Raw genomic sequence first — 21,306 nt, forward strand, 5'->3', positions numbered from 1 at the left:
AGGTCTCTGTAAACTCAGTTGCTAATTCTGTACTGGCAGAGGGCTAAAGGTCCATCACCAGCCTCCTATTTTGTAACAATTTGTTCCTTCCTTACCTTCCTAAGGCAGTCCAGGATTGTATCTGATTGGCCAATCGCCGGACAGGAAGTGGAAGGCAGAACTTCCGGGCAGAGATAGGGCCTCTGGGAGAAGAACCAAGGGTCAATGATTCAGCCAGCAGACACGAAAGTAGAAGGAGCAGGGGGGTAGACCTGGTCCTGTGGTAGGGCGCGGTGCCAGGATTAGTCGGGTTAGGGTAGCTGAGAGGTAGCTCAAGCTGAGAGGCCTTAGGTTTAAAACATTAATAAGCCTCTGTGTTGTTATTTATACCACTGGTGGATCTGAGGTTGTCCTATGTATAATAGCTTCTAGTAACCTTGAACACTTTGTAAGGGAAGAGAAAACTTGATTAAGAGACGAGTTTCTGGGCTATCAGGCTCATGTGTAAAGAGCTTACCATGTAAGCGTGAGGACCCAAGTTCAAACCCCCAGAACCCACGTGAAGACAGAATAGAGTAGCATGAATGTCTGAGGTCACAATTTGTCTACAACATGATGGGAGGGAGAGACAGGATACCGAGAACCTCACATCCTAGCTAGTTTAGACCACACGGCCACAAACAAGAGACCCAGTCAAACAAGATAGAAGGCAAGGAAGGCTTAACTGCAGAGGCTGTCTGCTAAACTGCCCCCGCTCCACTCATGTACACCATGACCTGAAGGCAACTCATTCGTGTGCACACATACAGGCACACCCACACGCACACAGCATTTTAAACAATGTGAGTTTCGAAAGCAGTATTTCAAATGTATCAACATAAATCTATAAGCATCAGTTCATGTAGGCACCACAGGCCCAATCTGATCCTACCTGCCTCGGTATCCACATTGTATCCTATGGGGACATTTTTCTATCATGCCATCGGACTGAAAACCCATCTCTTACAAGGTTCTCTTGTCTTTCACATCAGATCTACATATCTGAGTTTTAACATCTTCAGTTAGCATATGAAGCTTTTATGAAACTCTATCTGACTTCCAGAATTGTGCATAAATAAAACAAATTTGTGAACTCCCAGTGACCAGCATAGGATATTTATTTCTCTTGTACCAAAAGAAGGCCTCTGAAGCATGAAGTTCCATCTCTAAGTGTTTTGTAACTGAACCAAGCTTTGGTTTTCTTGCTCCCATGAGATAACAAGGGGCCGAAAAACTCATAAGCAAATTCTTGCTATGCCGCATGCTTCCATTGGGTGTAGCTATGATATTAAAAAGGTGCTTATCCCTGCCTGTGTACACAGGGAGGATGCTGGGACATTTGGTACTCTCTTTGTATTTGGCATTAAATTGTTTTAATTACCTGTACATTCGGGAAAAACCAAACAAAACATTTCCAAACCTGTCCGGACGAGATGGATTTTAGCATGCCTTTGAATTCTCCAAGGAAGATGCCTATAGTTTTAAAATCTGTGCTCAAAATTTAATTAATGACTGTTTTTCCATTGTTTAACCTTTTAACATAGTCATGTGATTCACACCTAGTCCAACGCCTTTGGTGTACGTAGACATCTGTTGGGTAAACTCGGATTAAGGTGAGGAAAAATGGAGAGACTGAAGATGGTTCAGTCCATACAGAGCTTGCCATGCGGGTACAAGGACCTGAGGTCAGACACCCAGTATGCATGTAAAAAATCATGCATGGTGGTGTGTGTCTATAATCCTAGCTCAAGAAGGGGGAGACAAGTGGATCCCTGGAGACATTAACCAGGCAATCTCACCAAATTGCATCAGGAGACTGTTTCAAAAAAGAACACCACACACGCGCACACACACACACACACACACACACACACACACACACACACACACGCACACACACAGGCACACAGGCCTCCTCTATTCAATGACAGTTCAGGGCAGAATGTCCTAAGATGTCTATTTATACTAAAAGGGAAGAAAAAAGCCCACAGTATTTCTCCTAAAATGCAAAGACAGCTTCCATGCCGAGAAGAAAACTGTTACTGCTTTTCTTAACAACACCATATGTCTCCAAGTGGATTGTGATGTAGTCAGTTCCCAGGGGATGTTCTGAATGGAAACTAACCAAGTCAAGGCACAGGCTTCACTAAATACTTACTCTGTCTGTCTGTCTGTCTGTCTGTCTGTCTGTCTGTCTGTCTCTCTGTCTGTCTGTCTCTCTCTCTCTCTCTCTCTCTCTCTCTCTCTCACACACACACACACACACACACATACACACACACACACTGATTAACCAATGGTTTGCCTTTGCAATTTCTGCATCATCCAAGCATCCTCAGGAAGGTTCTTCCTGTTTTTTCCTCATTCTCTCCAAACAACCAAATCAGGTAAAAGCCCCATGTACTCCACCGAAATATCTCTCCGTTTGCTCGCATTTTCTTGTCTATGTAACGTCACTCTGTTTTACAGAGTTTAGAAGCCAAATCTCCAAACCCGCTGAAGGATTTCAATCACAGATTAGCTACGGTAGTAACTGTTGAGACCCAGAATAGTAATTAATATACATATTTGTGCCTGTATATGTAACATATATGTACTTATTTCCACTGAGACAGTATAATGTCAAAGAGCAATAAAGTAACCAAGAGTCATTAGAGAGTTCCTCATACATTACAATTTTTCGTAGTGCAGCTCTTCATTCAATCCTAATTTTTTATGTATTAATATGCAATACTATTTTTGGATGAAAGTTTGCAAGTAGCCCAGGCTGTCCTTAAAGTCTCTATGTAGCTAAAGATGATCCTGAACTCCTGATGCCCCTGCCTCCACTTCCCAAGTGCTGGGATGACACGTGTGAATCACCATGCCTAGGTCTCGTGATCACCCAACATCAAATACCTTTCCTTCTTGCAACCTACCAGATTAAGCTGAGTTAAGGTGTTCATAATTCTGATAGACACGATATATTTTTATTTTTTATGTTAAATGTAACTCTTTATAACATGAAGTGGTGTCTTTTTACAATGCATATAAAAGTCTTAAGATGTCTGCCTCGGGAAAAAATGTAAAATGCTTTGGGACAGTATAGATTGGAGCTTTTAATAATTTCTCGAACTGTCACTTATATTATTGTAAAATATGAATTTTTTTGCACTCAGGTTTCATGACTGTCAAATTGCCATAAAGTTCCTAAGTGCTTCCTTGTCTTTGCACATTATTCTTCCACGTGGAAAGCACCGTTTGGGGTCCAGCATGAGATTTTCGACTCTACTGTGAATACTGCCGCATTGCCACTTAATAAATGGCAGAGGAAGGACTCCAAGCTCACGTTGAGAGTCACAAGCACCCCTCATCTCAAGTGCACGTGCACTTGGCTCTGTTCTCCTTCTAATCTGCTTCATGGAATCAGCAGCACAGATTCAAACACGGGCCAATAAAGAATCTCCCAGAAAGTCTGGGAGCGAGTCATTAACACGTTTATGGGCTGGAGAGTTGACGTGGTGACTGAAGTGCTTGCTCTACATGCATGAGGGCTAAGGCTAAAATCCCCAGCACCCATGTACACGCTAGGCATGGTTCCGCACTACAGGGTGGAGACAGGTGCATCCCGGAAGCTCACCGGCCCACAGTAGAACCAAAATGGCGAGCTTGAGGTTCAGTGAGAAACGGTGTCTCAAGGGAACAAAGAGGAGATGGAGAAGGAAGATGCCCAGTGTTCTCCGTTAGCCTTACCATGTGAGTGTATGGACGTCTGCACTCACATACATGTGTGCATAGACCACTCACTCTACACAACACACAGAGATTTGAACAAAGAAACGAGCGCACATTTACAACAGCCTCCCCTCCTGGTCCAGCACCCAACAGCACGTCAGTGATTCAATGACAGCCATAAGTCTAGGTGCTTTTTAGTGATTTCTAAGGGGATTTCTTACCTGGGATGCCTGGCGGTGTTTTCAGATATTTTCCATTAAAATGTTGAATTACCACTTCACATTTTTCAGTAGACTCCATTCTGGGGGGGAGAGAAGTATGGGGAGGCGAATGTGAGATTATAGATGTTTGTCGAGTTGCTCTTATAAAAAAAAAAATAAGCAAGAAAGGGTAATCAAGAGAGAGCCGGAAAAGTTTGCTTTGACACACGTACATGGGCTGTCATCTGTTGTCATGGCTATGGTCGGGGCTGAGGTAACTGTTCCATGTCTCCTCTCTGTAGCTCTGCCTATGTGGATGCCATGGAGCTAACCTGAGACACTTCCTTCCTTCCAGGCAGGCCTCTTGGCATTTAAAAGCACTCAACAGAGCCTCATCAAATGACCGGATGACTGAATGAGTGATATGACCCTGAGAGGCAGGCCCTACCGATGAGGGCTGGGAGGCTGAGGAGGTAACCTTTACCTCTCCAGTAGGTGGTGGATGGAGCTGGGGTGTGGACAGACACCCAGGCGTGGTTACGGCCTGTGCTGAAACAACTCAGCTGTACTGTGAGGATTGTGAACTTTATTCGAATAGCTTACTGTGTCTGGTAGGGACCAGTGGGGCAGTGATCAGCACCATGGCACTTTTATTGAAAGGTCACTGTGTGAAAGATACCTAGAGACAGTTATTTGGGGCTACCCCATGTAGCAAGACGCTAAAAGCTTGCAAACCTATACTTTCTTCATTTTAGAATTTTGGCTATTCTATTGTTATTTTTTATTTTTAATACTAGGTGCCAATATTCATAAAATGAGTCTTTTTGTATAAAATGTCAGCATCTCATGTCCAACCTAAGGAGAGATAACTGTCAGCCCTCCCAGTATCACCTTAATCTTGGAGTGGTTACCATAGCTCAGATACATTTTCAAAAACACTGTCTATGGTCTTTGTTGTTTCTACAATTGTGTGTGTGTGTGTGTGTGTGTGTGTGTGTGTGTGTGTGTGTGTGTGTGTGTGTATCTGTGTGGAGACCAAAGGAAAACATTGGCTGACATCCAGCTTATTTTTTGAGGCAGGATCTCTCTTTGACCTGAGCTGGACAGAGTCCCAGGGAGCTGCTGGTCTCCACCTACCTAGGGCTGGGACTGCGTGCTCACCACACGGCTGGCTTGCTCCATGGCTTCTAGGGACTGAACTCAGATCCTGGTACTTGCAAGGCTAAATGCTTTACTGATGGAGCCCCATCCCCAGGCAGCTCTGAAACGTTCAATTTTAATTAATGACAACAATGTAGAGACTTACTACATTTTACTTGTGTGTGTGTGTGGGGGGGTTGTGTGTGAATAGCCCCTGTGGAGGCAAAAAAGAGGAGTCAGATTCACCCAGAACTAGAGTTACAGGTGGCTATGAGCCACCCCAGGTAGGTGCTGCGAACTGAACTCATATTCTCCAGAAGAGCAGTACATGTTCTTAATTACAGACCCAACTAAATGAAAATCTAAATATAATAAATATATAAATTTAAATATATATAAATATAGAGAGAGAAGGAGAAAATTTCATGTTACTTAATGTCAAGAACCCTCAAATTATATCCTTCCTATTTGTATAGTTTTTTTTTAAGTAGGAAATTTCCTTTTCTAGGAACAAAAGAGTTCTAATTCTGTTTCCCTGTCTTCCCACACCTTCTACTCCCTGTTGCCTCTTTGAGGAAAAGCTTCTTCCTAGGTAGAGACATGAATGGGAGAAGAAACAGGGCCTTACCTCCCCCAAACAGTAATTAAGGAAAGTTCATTCTTGGAGTTAAAGACAGAAGGCTCATGCCTTGAGAGTCTCTTCTCTGTTAAGTCTCTCACTGAGCGCATGCAGATAAGAGACAGAGGAGACTAAATGTTGCTTGTAAAACCCCGCAAATCAAATCCTTTCTCTTTGTCCTAAAATGACATAAAATTCTAAATGGAGACCAAACATAACTGAAGGTTACAATGTGCAATTGCTGATTTGGGGAATACAGAACAAGCTAAAAAGAAAACGGGCTGCTATCTACTCCACGTGTTAGTCTATTTTTACTCTGGTTTGAACGTTTCACGTCTCCCTTCTGGGCTCTAAATATGATCATCTTTTCTTCGCGTCATTTTCCAGCCGTTGCGGTCCCGATAGGGGGCTCTTTCTAGGAACACAAAGGTAGCAGCAGAGACGGCTCACTTTGGGTTCATTCAGATCTAACTAAGTAGATGTCGGCTGTGAGCCATTAGAGATTCTTTGAGAGAGTAAATGCAATGAAAGACCTTTTTCTGTGGCTGTCGGCAGGCCGCATCAAAGCATGTTACATTGTATCACTCAGCAGTGACAATTTCATTTGGATACACGGGGCCACGCATGAACATGGCAGAGCTGCCCCAGCAACAATGGCTGGGGCCCCTCGGAACTGCTAAAGGGGCAGGGGCAATGTTCTGGAAATAGAACAAAGGTGAGACCTGTCTGCGAATACGCGAATACCCACATTAGCCAGAACCTGCCTGTTTTCTTCTGGAGTTTCACAATTAAGGGCTCGGTTAGGCTGCCAGCTGAAACTCTGAATTCTGGCCCATGTGAGGCTTGAAACTGACAGGCGTGCTCTCAAGTAGCACAGTGCCTCTATTCTTCTGGGAAGTAGCTGAGCCCTTCTGTGCCCTGCAGAACAGCTCCCAGGTGGGGGCCAACCCTTCACCTGATGATGCATTAACCAGGCTCTTAGGAGGTGCTAAGCACTGTGTAAAGCTTCTGGGTTTTCTTGGGTCTGCTTGTGTTGAATGTAAGCACACGTTCAAGGTCCTGTTTCTCTCTTGTCCCATGACTTAACAACTGCTGGCTTGAGTCATTTGAAACAGGCCAAACGATTCTATTGTTGCTGCTACAATTGCCTGACTCTCCTTCCTCCTCTTCTTCTTCCTCCTCCTCCCCTTTCTCCTCCTCTTCCCCCCTCCCTCCTTATTTGTCCTTTTACTCTTCTCCCTCTTCTTCTAAACAACTACTACTGTGGAGGGAAACTGATTTTATAGCTCGCACAATTTCCACAGTCAAACTCTAACATATAAGAACATGATCCAGCACTAGCAGAATGTTCTGGATCAGGTTTGGCACGCAGAGGAAGCAAGTCTTGTGAAAACCCATGTTCAGCTTAACTCTCTCACCTCAACAGAGTGCTCTCAGGCCAAGATCTGAAAGCTCTGAGCACTACAAGCTATGGATTTAAGAACAAATCCACCCCATCACGTGTCAGGCTTAATTAGAGGTTTCCGCTCTTGTGAAATATTTGAGGTTTTGCAATCACGGGCACTGGATAAACTCTTGGTAAAGTTAGAGCATCCAACTTTAGGGGCCAAACATCCTCATTTCTGGTAAGATTTACGCAAAGCATCAAAGCTATCAGAGGAATTTTAATGACTAAAATGTGTGCTTTTTCTGGCATTTCAAAATTAAATGAATAAGTCATTTGCTTCTTAACCCATTGTAGCATAGAGGGCAATAGTGAGTTCCCAGGGCAAGCAAAAATTAAAAAAAATTTTTAAAAATTGTTTCAGCTCTCTCTCTCTCTCTTTCTCTCTCTCTCTCTCTCTCTCTCTCTCTCTCTGTGTGTGTGTGTGTGTGTGTGTGTGTGTGTGTGTGTGTGTGTGCGCGCGCGCGCTCCTGTGCACATGCTCACTCTTGTGGTAGAGGTTAGTTGTCAAGTGCCATTCCTCAGCCACCATCTATCTTTTCTTAGGGACAGGGTCTACCCACCAAGTAGGCTAGGCTGACTGGCAACTTCTCTCTTCCAGTAAGTCTCCCACCATTCTTGGGACACATACCAAACAGTAAAGCAATGGCCTCTGCCAGTTCCCTCTGCACACTCCCCCAACATCTTGGTGGTTCAGCATTTAAACTCATTCCTCTCAGCCATGGGCTTGTGGGTGATGCTTAGCACTGAAAGCTATCTGGTTTCACTATGTTGTGGATGAAACATGGGCCATCAGACACTCTAAGAGAAGGCTTTATCAATGTGCCACATGCCCAGACACACCAAGCATCCCATTATCAAGTCAGTTTCCTTTAGGGATGTGGCCTTTGAGAGGATACTCATGCTCAAGCAGATGCCTCTACAGCCATTCACAGACGAGCAGCATTAACTGCCCTCAGTGGGTTTAAAGAGGGGCGGGGAATAGATGAAATTTGGAGAAAATCGTAGAGATCGCAGGGTGATGAAATGACAGGTGTGGGCAGGAATGGCCTGGTTTTCATCAAAAGACATTACCTACACTTTCACAAAGTGATGAAAGGGTTAAATAAATAAAAATGCACCACAGAACTAAAGAGTCATATATAAAAATTATATAAATAGAATTTTTTTCCATTACATAGAGTTTTTGAAAATCAGCATGTGAATGTCATGGGCATCCTCCCTGAAGACTGGTTAACAGATGACCTGGACTAGAAGCTGTTCCTCCTGACTCTATTGAGATGCTTTAAAGAATATAGACCACCATCGTCAGCCTTCCCATCTGTCTGAGTTTCATTTCTGTTGCAGTGACAAAATACCCTGACCAAAAAAGAAAGAAAGAAAAAAAAAGAGAAAAGAAAAATAAAGCAATTTAGGGGACAAAGGGCTTTATTTCAGCTTAAAATTCAAAGTTACACCCAGTTCATCACTGTGAAAAGGTCAGGGCAGGAATTTCAGTAATGCCTCACACAGTCAATTGGGGGGAAATGCATGCGCGCATGCTCCCTTGCTTTACTCAGAGGACCAGGCTTTCGCACATGCTCCCTTGCTTGCTTGTACTCTGCTCAGTTTTTTCACTGTCCTACAGTTTAGGTTCTGATCGTAAGGCATGGTGCTGCCCATTATAGGCGGAGCCTTTTAGAGCAGTCCACTTAACTTCAGGCTATCACCACAGACACAGCCACAGGCCAACCTGATGTATGAAAACCCTTACTGAGATTCTCTTTCCAGGTGAGTCTAGGTTGAGTCAAGTTTAGGATTACCGCTGACCCGGCATCACACCATCCCTTCTGAGCTCCTAGGTTAATTCATCTCATCTCACTCAGACTCCCTTCTGTCTTTATCCTACAGAGTCCTAACTGGAGAGATGTTCTTAGATGATTCTATGGATATGCCCTGACATGGGGTGACAGGAAAGGCCCTTCATCTCAAGGCCATCGTCTTCAAAAGTCCACCAGAGAGGCAAGTCATTTCACGGAGAGCGAGTTGGGCAATTTCAGATACAGAGACATTCTCTAAAACTTAGAAGCAGGACTATCTGAGAAGACAGACAGGTAGGCAGCAGGCAGGAAGGCAGACAGACAGAGAGGGGTGGGGTGGGAAGCAAGCCAGAGGAACTTTCACAGACCTGAGGAGGCAGGAGAGGTACAACTACACAGTTGAACAGGGTGCCCTGAACTAGATCCTAGGACAGAAAATGTATCAGTCACCATAGATGACTATGCCAGTTTCTTGATTTTTATGCCTGTTTATCTAAGATTTACCATGCCAGTATCGATGACCTTGAATTTCTGATAAAAGAGGAGAACTACCTTGAAGCTCATGGGTCATCTGGCCTGAATAGTTAGGGCAACAGAAACAAGAGAGAGAGGCTGCCTGACAAGGGAAAGGAGACCATTTCCTGGAGAGCTGCCTTCTGACCTCCACTCACACTATGACACACAGCTATCCCGCCCCAGTAATTAGTTTTTCAAAGAGAAGAAATCTGAGTGAATCTTCCTTATTTTCCGCCTGTTTCAGCTCTGTGTCTGAAGCATCTGGCCTCTGCTTGTCCCTGCAGGTGGCGAGAGCTTCCAGGCATCAGCCTCTCCTGCATCTCACTATCAAGGTGTCAGTTCCCATGATGCTGCCCACGGGTCTGGTTCGTCTTCATCTGCTCAATGGAGAAGTCAATAATGGGCTCAACCCACGTCCATCGCCTTGATTGATGATAGATAAATAAAAGCATTAACTGCAGAAAATGTATATTTCAAAAGGCGGGCAAGAAAAAAGAACGGCTTTTCTTCTGGGCCAATGCGGAAGGCCACTCTCTCCCTCAGATTCCCCAAGTGAAGACGCATTGCCTGAGAGTATGAGACCCTCTTCTCCACAGGCGTCCTGATCTAATTCTACCTCTAGGCCAAACTGATGTTTCCAGAAGGAATTTTGATTAAAGGAATCAGAAAAGTAAAACCCAAATGTCTTGATCTCTTCCAAGCCAGCCATCTGCACGTAGTCAAGAGAGATAGGCTGTCATCGCAGTAACTAGGCTTGAAGGCAGACCCTCTGGGTGTTTCCGAGTTAGTGTCCTTGGCGAAGAATAGCGCATTCAGATCTGTAAGTGTCTGTCTAGAAAAGTCTTGTTTGTCTACGAAGCTCACTACTGAGAAGGCTCAGGATTGAGAGCTCCAGGCCTAACAGCCCAGGGTGAATCCACGGCTCCAGTAAACTGTGGGTGTGCTTAGAGCCAGTGCCGGAGAATTTACCCGGCGTACAAGGAGGCTTGAGGACAACACTAGGCATCCTGCCATTGGCACCACAATACGAAGACAAAACTTTGAAGCTCGGGACTTTTCGAAAGATGTTTTAATTAATCTCTCTGAGCCATGGTCGGTCACATTTTAGTCTCAGATATAGTCATGGCAATCTCTTGCTTTATGGCTTAACCACTGAGCCTTCTGTTTCCCAAAATTGCCAAATCTGCCCCAGCCTGGATCCCTTACTTCCTTTCCCTCTTAGCTGGATTGTTTTTTTCCTTCCCAGCTCCCTAAAGATTACTTCTTATCACTTGCATATTTAAGTATTTAAATATTCCTTATTCAAAGAGCTGTCCCCACAGCTCTGGTCCTCTGGTCTCCTACTCTGGACCACAGTCCTGCATTTTATTATGATTTTGTGACACTGCTGTGATTTGATATTATTTGATATTTGACTGCTTCCCATCCAATCGTCCCCACAGACCAATAAAGTATCAGCTCACTAAAGCAGACTTCCTCTGCTCATGCACATCCGGATGACACAGAATCTTAAAGAGTTGCTGGCATTTAGGGAACCAAAGGCATTTTAATTAAATGAATTAAAATAGGAAATGAATGAATACATTTCATGTGTCTGGCAGAGGCCTCCAGTCTTTAAGTATAGAAAAATACAGATAAGATGTACAGAAGAGAGAGGCAAACAAATCATTTCTAGTTCATGCAGAAGTATGACCTGCCACCACAGGTCATGTTGTAGATAGAGAGTCAAGGAGACAGACCAACTTACAGAAAGCCAGGGGTGGGGGGGTGGGGGTTGGGGGTTGGGGTTGGGGTGGAGGAGGAAGTCTGCAAAACCAGAGTGCCTCGAATTTAAAATGAAAGTAATAAGGGGCTGTGGTTTCAAGTTTGTCTTCTCTATACATCTGCACCTCATCCACTGGCCTGAGAAAACGACACCTCAGGGATGTCCAAAGTGTGTGGGTAAGGTGTTTTTCAGAACTGAGTTCCCAGCAGGCAAACAGCTCCCTCAAAAGCCAATTCTTGCCTGGATCAGTGTCTGACCTAACATCGTTATGGCCTTGTGATCGGTTGAAAACTTTCGAATGTATTAACTTGGCAGACTGATTGCTTCCACCAACCAGAGAGCTACGGACACCTTCATATGGCATCTGAGAACCATAGTGAAGTTTTCTCTGCTTCCATGAAACCTGCCTTCCTGAGCTTCCCAGATATGCACTTGAATAATGGCTTGAGTTATTTGAATAATGGCCTTTGTTCTGTTTCTATGAAAACTTCACGGAAGCTACTACATAGGAACACAGTATTTGAGGTAACCCAAGTCTGTTTTCCCAGGCGGCTATCTCTTATAACCTTTGAGAAGAGGGCTGTGTTTTGGGGTTGGGGGACAACTAGTTGATTGATCATGGTGGAGCTCTGAGATTTCTCCACCCATGATCATTCATGTTGGATGACGAGAACACACACACAGACACACACACACAGACACACACACTCACACACACACATACACATGAACACGCATGCATGCATGTGCAGGAAGCAAGAAGTGGCAGGTGAGAGAGGAAGGAGAAATACACACAGAGGACAAGGCTGGCAGCACATTCCCCTCGTGGGTCACATCTGTCCATCTGCCCAGCCACTGGAAGAGGAATTACAATTACGGAAAGAAAGACTCACTCTTTTCAGTGTCAGCAAACACAGCTGTAACCTGTGTCCATGCAGACACAGCTGCAGCGGGGAGATTACTAATCACTAAATTTACCCTTGAGAGATTTTCCTCAGTCACATTTGATTTCCTGGTTCTCTGCGCCTTAGACACTAATATCAAAAGTAATGCTAAAAAGTACAAGACATGGTTTTGGTTTTGGTTTTGGTTTTGGTTTTGGTTTTGGTTTTGGTTTGTTTTGTTTAACGCATCAAGGGAGTTAAGGTAGATATAGCTGAAACATACTCCAAACAATAAAAACAAAACAGTTTGATTGATTTGGTCGTCATTTAAAAACAATCAAACATTCACTAGTGAAGCAAACACTAGCATTTATTTACTTAATAACATTTTGCAAAAATCTTTCTGGATTTGTTGCTGATTTTATTGTAAATCTGTTTCTCATTATATTTCGGGAGGTAGGAGAGGACACAGAACAAGATGTGCCAGTTAGACAATAAAGCGACAAACCGTTGATATTCAAAGTCATTTCTAGAAAATACTTGAAAGTCTACAGTCAAAACCACCCTGAGTATGCCTAACCTTGTCCGGTCTCAGGGGCTAACACAGTCGGCCCTGGTTAGTACTTGGATGGGAGAAAATATATGAAGAACTATTTTTTAACCTCCTATTCATATAGGTGGTTACGAAGCAGGCTAGTATTTGCCTAAAACTCACATACATTGGTGGATTTTACTTAATCGATGAGTAAAAATGGAAGACTGTCAGTGACTTATTTAGAACGTCTGTTCATTCCAGAGGAAAGGGCAGAGCATGGTGCAACCCACAGGTTAAAAGTCACCAAAGGAAGCAAGCCTTCAAGAGAAGCAAATGGAAGTCACTGAAGAGGGAGGAAACGCAAGCAAGCACGAGGGCCTCTGCGCATGCGCAGACTTTTCTCACGCTCTTAGCCCTTGGGGGACCCTAAATATTTTATTAAAGAGGGTCTGGGTTCCCAGACGTTGGAGCCCAATGAATACTCAACCCAACTCCACCTCTAAATCCCTTCCCAGGCCTACGGAGGCTTCAGTGGTCTCTTAAAAACACTTCTGTGTGATTTTCCTGGATAAGTGGTCTCATGTTTCTGGGAATGGGAACCAAAATCCGAAGCACAAACTCATGTGCCTTCAGACTCAGTAATTTATTCTGGGGGTCTGATCCTCATCTTCATAGGCAAGGTAGCCTGCTGTACTCACTAGCACCCTATGAGCCCCCGATTGTCAAAATTCCCACCAGAAACGTCTGTCTTTGGAGGTTTATGGCGTAGCTCTAAAATGCCACCTGGAGAGTGGAGTGTCCCACCAAATTGTTTTAAGTTACAGGAGAGTTTTTAAAACAGAAAAGAAAGCATAAGAATAAAATGGCTGTAATTTCAGGCTCCATTCAATGTTTCTGGAACCCCGAAGAACTTTTTTTTTTTCTGTGCACCCTCCTGGCGCTCCAATCAAAGCTTTGATGTTCACTGTTTTAATTATCAATTCAAGATAGTGCTTTTACTTTGAAGAGATGGTTATCAAAGAAGATTAATGTATAGCTTGCAAGTAAAATAATAATGGGGGAGGCATGTTTCTCTCTAGTCAAAGGAATTTTAGATTTCTTGAACAACTTAGGATCACCTCTAGTGGTGAGGAATGGCTGGGGTGATATTCCAAGTGAAGCCCCATGCAAGTTTTGTCCATTGAGATAGAGACACAGTCTCAAGCCACGTGTTACAGTATACTACATACGGATATAAGCTAGCCGATCTCCCAGCGGACACTGAATCTTCCTTTGATGGATGAGGGCTGCAACACGGTGGGCTTCTAGAAGAAGCAATCTAAGCTCTGAGTTGGGCTGAGGCTACTGTGGTTTTCTGAGGCAGCGACTGCTCTCTGGGTGACAGTCGGCTTATCATCATCGGTCAGTTCTGCCTTCCTGTACGTTGTGATAATCCAATAATCTGACAATGTGATGATCTGAGCAAGCAAAACCCGAAGTGCTTCATTTAGTCATCGAGCAACTCAAGGGCGATTGGGGAAATAATTCAGTCTGAACGGAGGCAGGGACCTGGGTTTGATTCCTAGCGTCACACGGAAAGCCAGGCATAGTAGGACAGGCTTGTAATCCTAGTGCCACAGAGACAGAGACAGGCAGCCCTTGGCCCTGGCCAGCCAGATTAACCTACTTGGTGAGTTGTTGTCAGTAAGTGACCCTGACTCAAAAGGAAGGTGGAAGGATAGACAGCATCTGAGGAATGACGTCTGAATTTGTCCTCTGGCAGAGAGTAAAGGTGCCCAAACACCACATGCATACACACGTGCACACGTATACACACAAACCTCCAGGAGTAGACATCACACACACACACACACACACACACACACACACACACACATGCACACCCTTACAAGAGTAAACATCACACACACACACACACACACAAAATTGATGATGATTGACTGTATCTCATTCTAGACCCTTTGTAAATAGGCACAAAGAAAACCAGGGCCTGCTCTGCTTAGGTGCTTCATTGACTGACCTACCACTCTAACCTTGAACTGGGCATTCTGCATGACTTTTCTCTCAGTCTGAATGTCTGCAGACTGTGCTTCCTAGTTTCATGCCAACTTGTCAGAAGTTATCCCAGAAGAAGAAGCTCAATTAAAAAAAAAACACCTCCTTAAGGTAGAGGCTGTAGATATGGCCTATTTTTCTTCAGAGACTTCTTCCCTGACATTTAACCCTAGACTGATACCCAAATTAAATGCCACTGTTCAAATTTCTGTAAAAGTTTTTATTTTTTCTCAAATGAAATTTATCATAGTTGCTCCCAGTCCCTCACTTTCTTCCTTTATTCTCCCACTGGTAGAGTGGGTAATTTTCTTAATTAGTGATTGATGGGGGAAGAGCCCAGCCCATTGTGGGTGGTGGCATACCTGGGCTGGTGGTCCTGGGGTTCTTTAAGAAAGCAGGCTGAGCTTAGTAAGCAGCATCCCTCCCCAGCCTCTGTATCAGCTGCTGCCTCCAGGTTTCTGTCCTGCTTGAGCTCCTGTCTTGGATTCCCTCAAAGGACCTTGATGTGAAAGTCAAATAAAGTCCTTTCTTCCTAAGTTGCTTTAATTGTGATGTTTCACCCACCATAGCAACACAAACATTGAACACAGATCTTCCAAATAATTCTGAGACTCGGTCCTGACACACCAAGGTGATGCCTCTCCTACATGAGTGGGCTGTAGGTATGTATGTACCAGTATTTGTGAACCCAGTTTATAGAAGGCCATCTAAACCTTCCATCAGCCTATGGTGTTAGTGGGTCATCATGGGAAAGCAGACACTTTCACCAAACTCTCAAGTGACTCAGAAACTACTAATACTTTGACCTTCTCTTGCTTGCTATGTGTGGGGTTTTGAATGTGTTTAATCCATGGAGTGGCACTATAGGGAGGTGTGGCTAGATTTAGCCTTGTTAGAGGAGGCGTGTCACTGTGGGCATGGATTTTGAGACCCTCCTCCTAGTCACATGGAAATTAGTCTCTCCTAGCTGCCTTTGGGGAAAGATGTAGAACTCTCAGGTCCTCCTGCACCATGCCTGCCTGGATGCTGCCATGCTCCTACCTTGATGATGATGGACTGAACCTCTGAACTTGTAAGTAAACCCCAATTAAATGTCCTTTACAAGAGTTACCATGGTCATGGTGTCTGTTCACAGCAGTAAAACCCTGACTTTATGTATCAGCCCCAGGAGAATCAAGAGCATTGTCAAATCATCTCTGCTTTGTGGTTCAGAAAGAGACTTTTCAAGGAGAAAAGGTGAGTGAGAAAAAAAGAGGATGGGATCTTTGAAAGTAGCAAGAGTGAGATGCCTCAGCACTAAATGTGCCTGCCTGCCTTAGAGCCTAACAACCTGAGTTCAAGACTTAGAACACACACGATGGAAGGAGAAAACCAATCCTTAGAAGTTGTCCTCTGACCTTTGCAGAGGGGGCTATGGAACATGTCCCCTCTTCTCCACACAAGAAAGGGGACTCATTCTACATCCATTTCCAAGAAGCTGATGAAGCAAGTCAGGCTCACACTTTCTGTTTTCTCATTTCTTAGGCAAAAGAAATCAGGACCTTCACTTCAACCCGTGTTTTTTCTTTTAAATGTACTTGCCTTCTAAAATTGGTAAATCCAATACTGAGAGAAGAAAGACCTGCCAAACATGCACTTATAATCCAGGCACTCAGGAGGCTGAGGCTACCCTGGGATGCAGAGCACGTTGCTATCTGGAACACAAAACCAAACAAAGAAACCACCTGGATTTCAGCAGAAGAACTCAACTGACGATTCAAGGGCACAGTCCAAGTTTTGAGAAAATTGAGCTAATCTACTTAGTAATCTTGCAGACGGCTCATCATAAAATTGACCATCCATTCATCCATCCGCACATCCACCTGTTCACCCATCCATCTGTTAATCCACCCCACTACCAACTCACCTATCCTTTGTTTTTTCACCCACCCACCCATCTTCATATCCACCCATCTACTCACCCACTCATCCATCCACCAGCCACCTATGTATCCATGCACCCACCCACCCATCCATCCATCTACCTGCCTACCCACTCATTCACCCACCTACCCATCCATCTACTCACCCATTCTCCCCCCACCAATTTATCACCCATCATCCATGCACCCACCTCTTTACCTGCCTATCCACCCACCCATCAACCCATTCATCCATTTATCTACCTACCCATCTAACAATCAAAAAGAAAGAAAGGAAGAAAGAAAGAAGAGAAGGAAGAAAGTAAGGAAGGAAAGAAAGAGAAAGGAAAAGCAGTGGGATAATACAGAAATAAAGTAATGGATTGGATGCAACCATGATAAATTTTATCCGAGGAAGAAAAAAAAACTTTCATAGGAGTTTGAACAGTTGCATTTTATTTGGGTAACAGTCTGGGGTTGAAGGCCAAGGAAGAATTCTGAATGAAAATGGGTCAATGAATACCTAAGAGCTGAATAGGCAGAAGAGAGCAGAATGACTGTCAACAAAGTGGTCAAGAAGGGTAGTCTTGCCCACGCCACGAAACAGGAAGAACCATGATCAGAAATGTGAAGGAAACCAGAGATGACATTGGGGCCTGGGGGAGAGGGGTGGTTGGGGAATGAAATCACTCAAGGCAATGCTAAAGACTCTGATGTGCCCAGGTTTGAATCTGTAAGGGCTACCTGTGGTTTCTATGGGGCAGAATACACCAGAGGAGGAAGAGGCTGAATTTACAACAGAATAATCCAGGGAAAGCACCCAGCCTTACAGGGTTCCTCCAGAGATGGATCTGTGTGTTGTTCTTGTGGGATTCCACCTGCCACAGTTGCAGTTTTGATCTGATGACTTTCATTAGCTCTACCCTTGTAGAGGTCTAGGCTTCCTTCCCTTTAGGCCAACTCATACTCTACGGCAAGGATTGACTTGTAAGATGAGTAAATAGCCCTGACTGCGTGCCTCAAGCTACTACTCAAGTTCACGCTTAGGCCTAACCCATCATACTTAAGAAGGTAAACATATTTGGGGACAGGTAATTACATTAAAAAATGAGCCTTAATCCACCATGACCTGTGCCTGTAGAAGACTCAGCTCCGAGTGCTAAAACTATTGAGCTTAGCTATCATAGGGGCATCATAGGATGGGAATGCCATTCTCCATCAACCATCCCACCACCAACAGTGAGCAAACAGAACAAGCATGAAAGCTGAGGGCGGGGACAGAAGACGACAGAAGGGACAGAAATTCCATCTAGAAGGAAGAGCTGTGGAAGAGGAGAAAGAGAGCTGTCTACAAACCACAGAGAAGATGTAAGAAAGCAACCACAAGATACCTTGATCGCTGGCTTTTAGCTTCAAACAAACTTTTTTTTATTAAAGCCAGAATGTTTTCTGTTGTCATAGCATTGCTAGGAAATCAACACGAGGTGGATTAAGGAAAAAAATCTAACTCCAAACCACATCCCGGGATGCATCATAGGAAATGTGCTCTCTCGATGAACGTAAAATGTGCTTATTCCTCAGCAGAAATGTCGATAAAGGAGAGGTTAATGTATCCGAGAGACTTTCGCGGGGTAAGGGCTGGGATAAGAGTCAAAAGAGTTCAAGGGAATGTGCTCACAATATAAAGCAAACCTAGCTGTCCTTCGGTGGAACCTCAGGCCTCTGACAGCAGGCAGTGTACTGTCAACATGGCTGGGGCTCTTAGACACAGGAGGTTGAGCCTGTCCCATCTAGCCCATCGAAAGCAGCTACGACCAGTGTTTCAAAAGCCTGACTACCTTACATAGTGGAGGACTGCAAGATTTCCTCTACTGTAATTCTCTTTTAGTTCTATTCACCAAGCACGCACCATTCATACATCCCCTGGTCTGCCCCATAAAAAAAAATTCTAGAATGCAACAATAATTTTAGGACAGGGTACAGGATCCCAAGAGATTTGGGCTAGAGGACAGGATGCATGTGAGTTTCATTGTTCATCTCGGGTTGAACCACTGGTCCACACTGTCTTCACTCCCACACAACCCAGTGTCTCTTTCTTGCCCACACTTTGAGCTATGGAAACACAGTTTCATTTTCCAGTATCTTATCGCTAAGTGCCTTCTTTCTCTTTGAGGTCTCTTTCAGGTCTCTTTCGCTTTGTCTTCTCACGAAAGCACAGCAGGCACAGTCTACTTTATTGTAGAATGAGACTCCCTATTGTAAACATTCCCTTAAAGTTAAAAACTGCTCTTTTCTTTTCTAATGATGATGATGATTTTGCTGTTCTGCCTAAAATATCAAAACCACTCAGCTGGTGCCTCCTCAATGCAAACACCTTGTTGACCCCCCTCTCTATTTCCATTCTCCCAGGGACTGCCCTGTAACCCGCTCCCCTCTGATCTCCCCTCCCCCCTCTGCTCCTCCCTGTCCTTTGTCTCCATTAGAAACTCACATGCAAACCACAAAGATACTTTGCTCACTGCATGGGCACATATTTTGCCCTTGCCTTTTTGAAACGTATCTCACGATGGTCATGCTGTGCGTTTGCTATGTAGCCAATGACGACCTTGAACTTCTGATCCTCCTGCCTCAACCTCCCCAGCACTGAAATTATGAGTGTGACGCCATGTGTGCTTTACCCACGGCTTGCTGCATGCTGAGCAAGGAGTCTACCACATGAGCTTCATCCTCAGTCCCAGTATATATGGGCAATTCTTTTGCTTTGAGTTACTGGCTAAAACTGGCTTCATCTGACTTGGTTGTTTTGCAAATATAGAGAGGACTGAATATTAAGTGTGAATATGATAATGACCAGAGACCTAGACAGTCTATATACATGTTTCAGAGAGCATGATGTATTTACAGTTTCATGGTTTTTTAATTTGGCTTGGAGTAAACCTACAGGAAGATGAAAGGTTTGATTAGCCTCTGTATTTTATTTTATTTTATTTTGCATAGCCTATTGCTTGGGGCCCTAGAAATTATAGAGGAGTAGGGTTGGAATGAAACAGTGAGGGAAGACAGACTCCACATGGGTTCCTTACAGAAAAAATAGTTACCTGGCAAAGCCTACGCCTCTGCTGACACCGTTGGCATCTCTCAGGATTCTGGTGGATATCACGTGTCCAAAGGGCTTTAGCATATTCTCCAGCTCCTGCTCATCCATGGAGATGGGGAGGTTTGAGATGTATAGGTTCGTAGGGTCTTGCTCTTGTTGCTAGGGGAAGGAAAAGAAACAAATGCAGTGAGATCTATGGACAAGCACTGCACTTAAATTGCAAACTAGAGTCTAGCATCCTCCTCCCTTCTCATTGAGGTGGCACCAATGCATCCCAGGTTGGCCCCAAATGCCTGAGACAGGTCAGGGTGACTGTCCTGGTTAGGGTTACTGTTGATGTGATGAAACATCATGACCAAAGCATCTTGGGGAGGAAAGAGTTTATTTTCGCTTACACTTCCTGGTAACATCACTGTAAGAGATCAGGACAGGAACCAGAAGGCAGGAGCCGATGCAGACTTTATAGAAGGGTAGTGCTTTCTGGCTTGCTTCCCATGGCTTGCCCAGCCTGCTTTCTTATAGAACCCAGGACCACCAGCCAAGGCACAGAGCCACCCACAATGGGCTAGGCCCTTCCCTATCCATTGCTAATTAAGAAAATGCCCTACAGGTTTACCTACAGCCCAAGCTAATAGAGGCATTGTCTCTATTGAGGCTGTTCCTCTGTGACTCTAGCTAGCGTGTAGTTGACATAAAAGTAGCCTGCCCAGTGGCTTAGCCCTCATGACCCTCCTCTTCCAACCTCTCAAGTGCTGGGAGGATGGGTGTGCATCACCATATCTGGCCACTCCCATCCTATGCAGAACATTTCCCATGCAGAACACAATGTCATCAACAAAACCCAAGCTCTCTGTCTACCCTTCCCTGTAAAATACACACAAGCTTATATTGCAGTTGAGCTCAGGTGAGCACATGTAAACTAATGCTTTATTCATGAGGCATCCAGCCACGGCACCTCAAATCTCAGAAAGCAAGCAGGGAACCCTGCAACCTCATCTTCGCCATCTTTGTCAAGTGCTTTTGATGTGCTAAGCATGACTTTTGCAGACCGGGCTGTGACAGCAACAGTTGCAAGGATTTGTCTCTCCTCACAGCTTCATGGGCAGGAGTCTTATTGTTACCATAGACCTTGGCTATCCTGTTCACCTTCTCGGAGACACTTTGTAGCTTCTCTTGGAGTGTAGCTTCATATGACTGGCATCGCTACACTTGTACTTTGAGGTTAGCAGTACTTAACTAACAGCTCCTGAGCAAGCACTGCATGGGTGCAACAGAAGATCTTAACAGAGACTGCCCCTGGCTGTTTGCAGCATGTATGACGTAGATCCATGAGGCAAAAGACACATTTGCAACCACAGTGGGACAGAGGAGGGCAGGACAAGAGTTTACTCTGTATTTGGAATGTGGGCTGTACACAATTAGCATTGCAAATTATTTCTGGAATTTTCTACTTACTAGTTTCAAATTGGGGTTTACTACTGGCTAATTAAAGTCCCGGAAGGCCAGCTAGTCACTGGACGGCACTTCCACTAGCCGCTGTTCTTACTGTACCACTCCAAGCGCACCAGTCTGATCACTAATGCTGCATTTGTTAAGCCATCCTTCTCGGTACTTATGAT

At 44.4% G+C, this 21,306-nt stretch overlaps 1 protein-coding gene across 1 annotated transcript in view; it reads right to left on the reverse strand.

Annotated features, from left to right (window-relative positions):
- Rbms3 (RNA binding motif, single stranded interacting protein 3) overlaps window positions 1-21,306 on the reverse strand; it is a 688,236-nt gene that overhangs the window by 228,845 nt on the left and 438,085 nt on the right. Inside the window, 2 exon segments of the mRNA NM_001401889.1 lie at window positions 3,954-4,033; window positions 19,689-19,846. Of these exon segments, the coding sequence (NP_001388818.1) occupies window positions 3,954-4,033; window positions 19,689-19,846 (238 nt within the window).

Source organism: Rattus norvegicus, chromosome 8 (assembly GCF_021556685.1).
Source record: "Rattus norvegicus strain SHRSP/BbbUtx chromosome 8, alternate assembly SHRSP_T2T, whole genome shotgun sequence".
Lineage (NCBI taxonomy): Eukaryota > Metazoa > Chordata > Mammalia > Rodentia > Muridae > Rattus > Rattus norvegicus.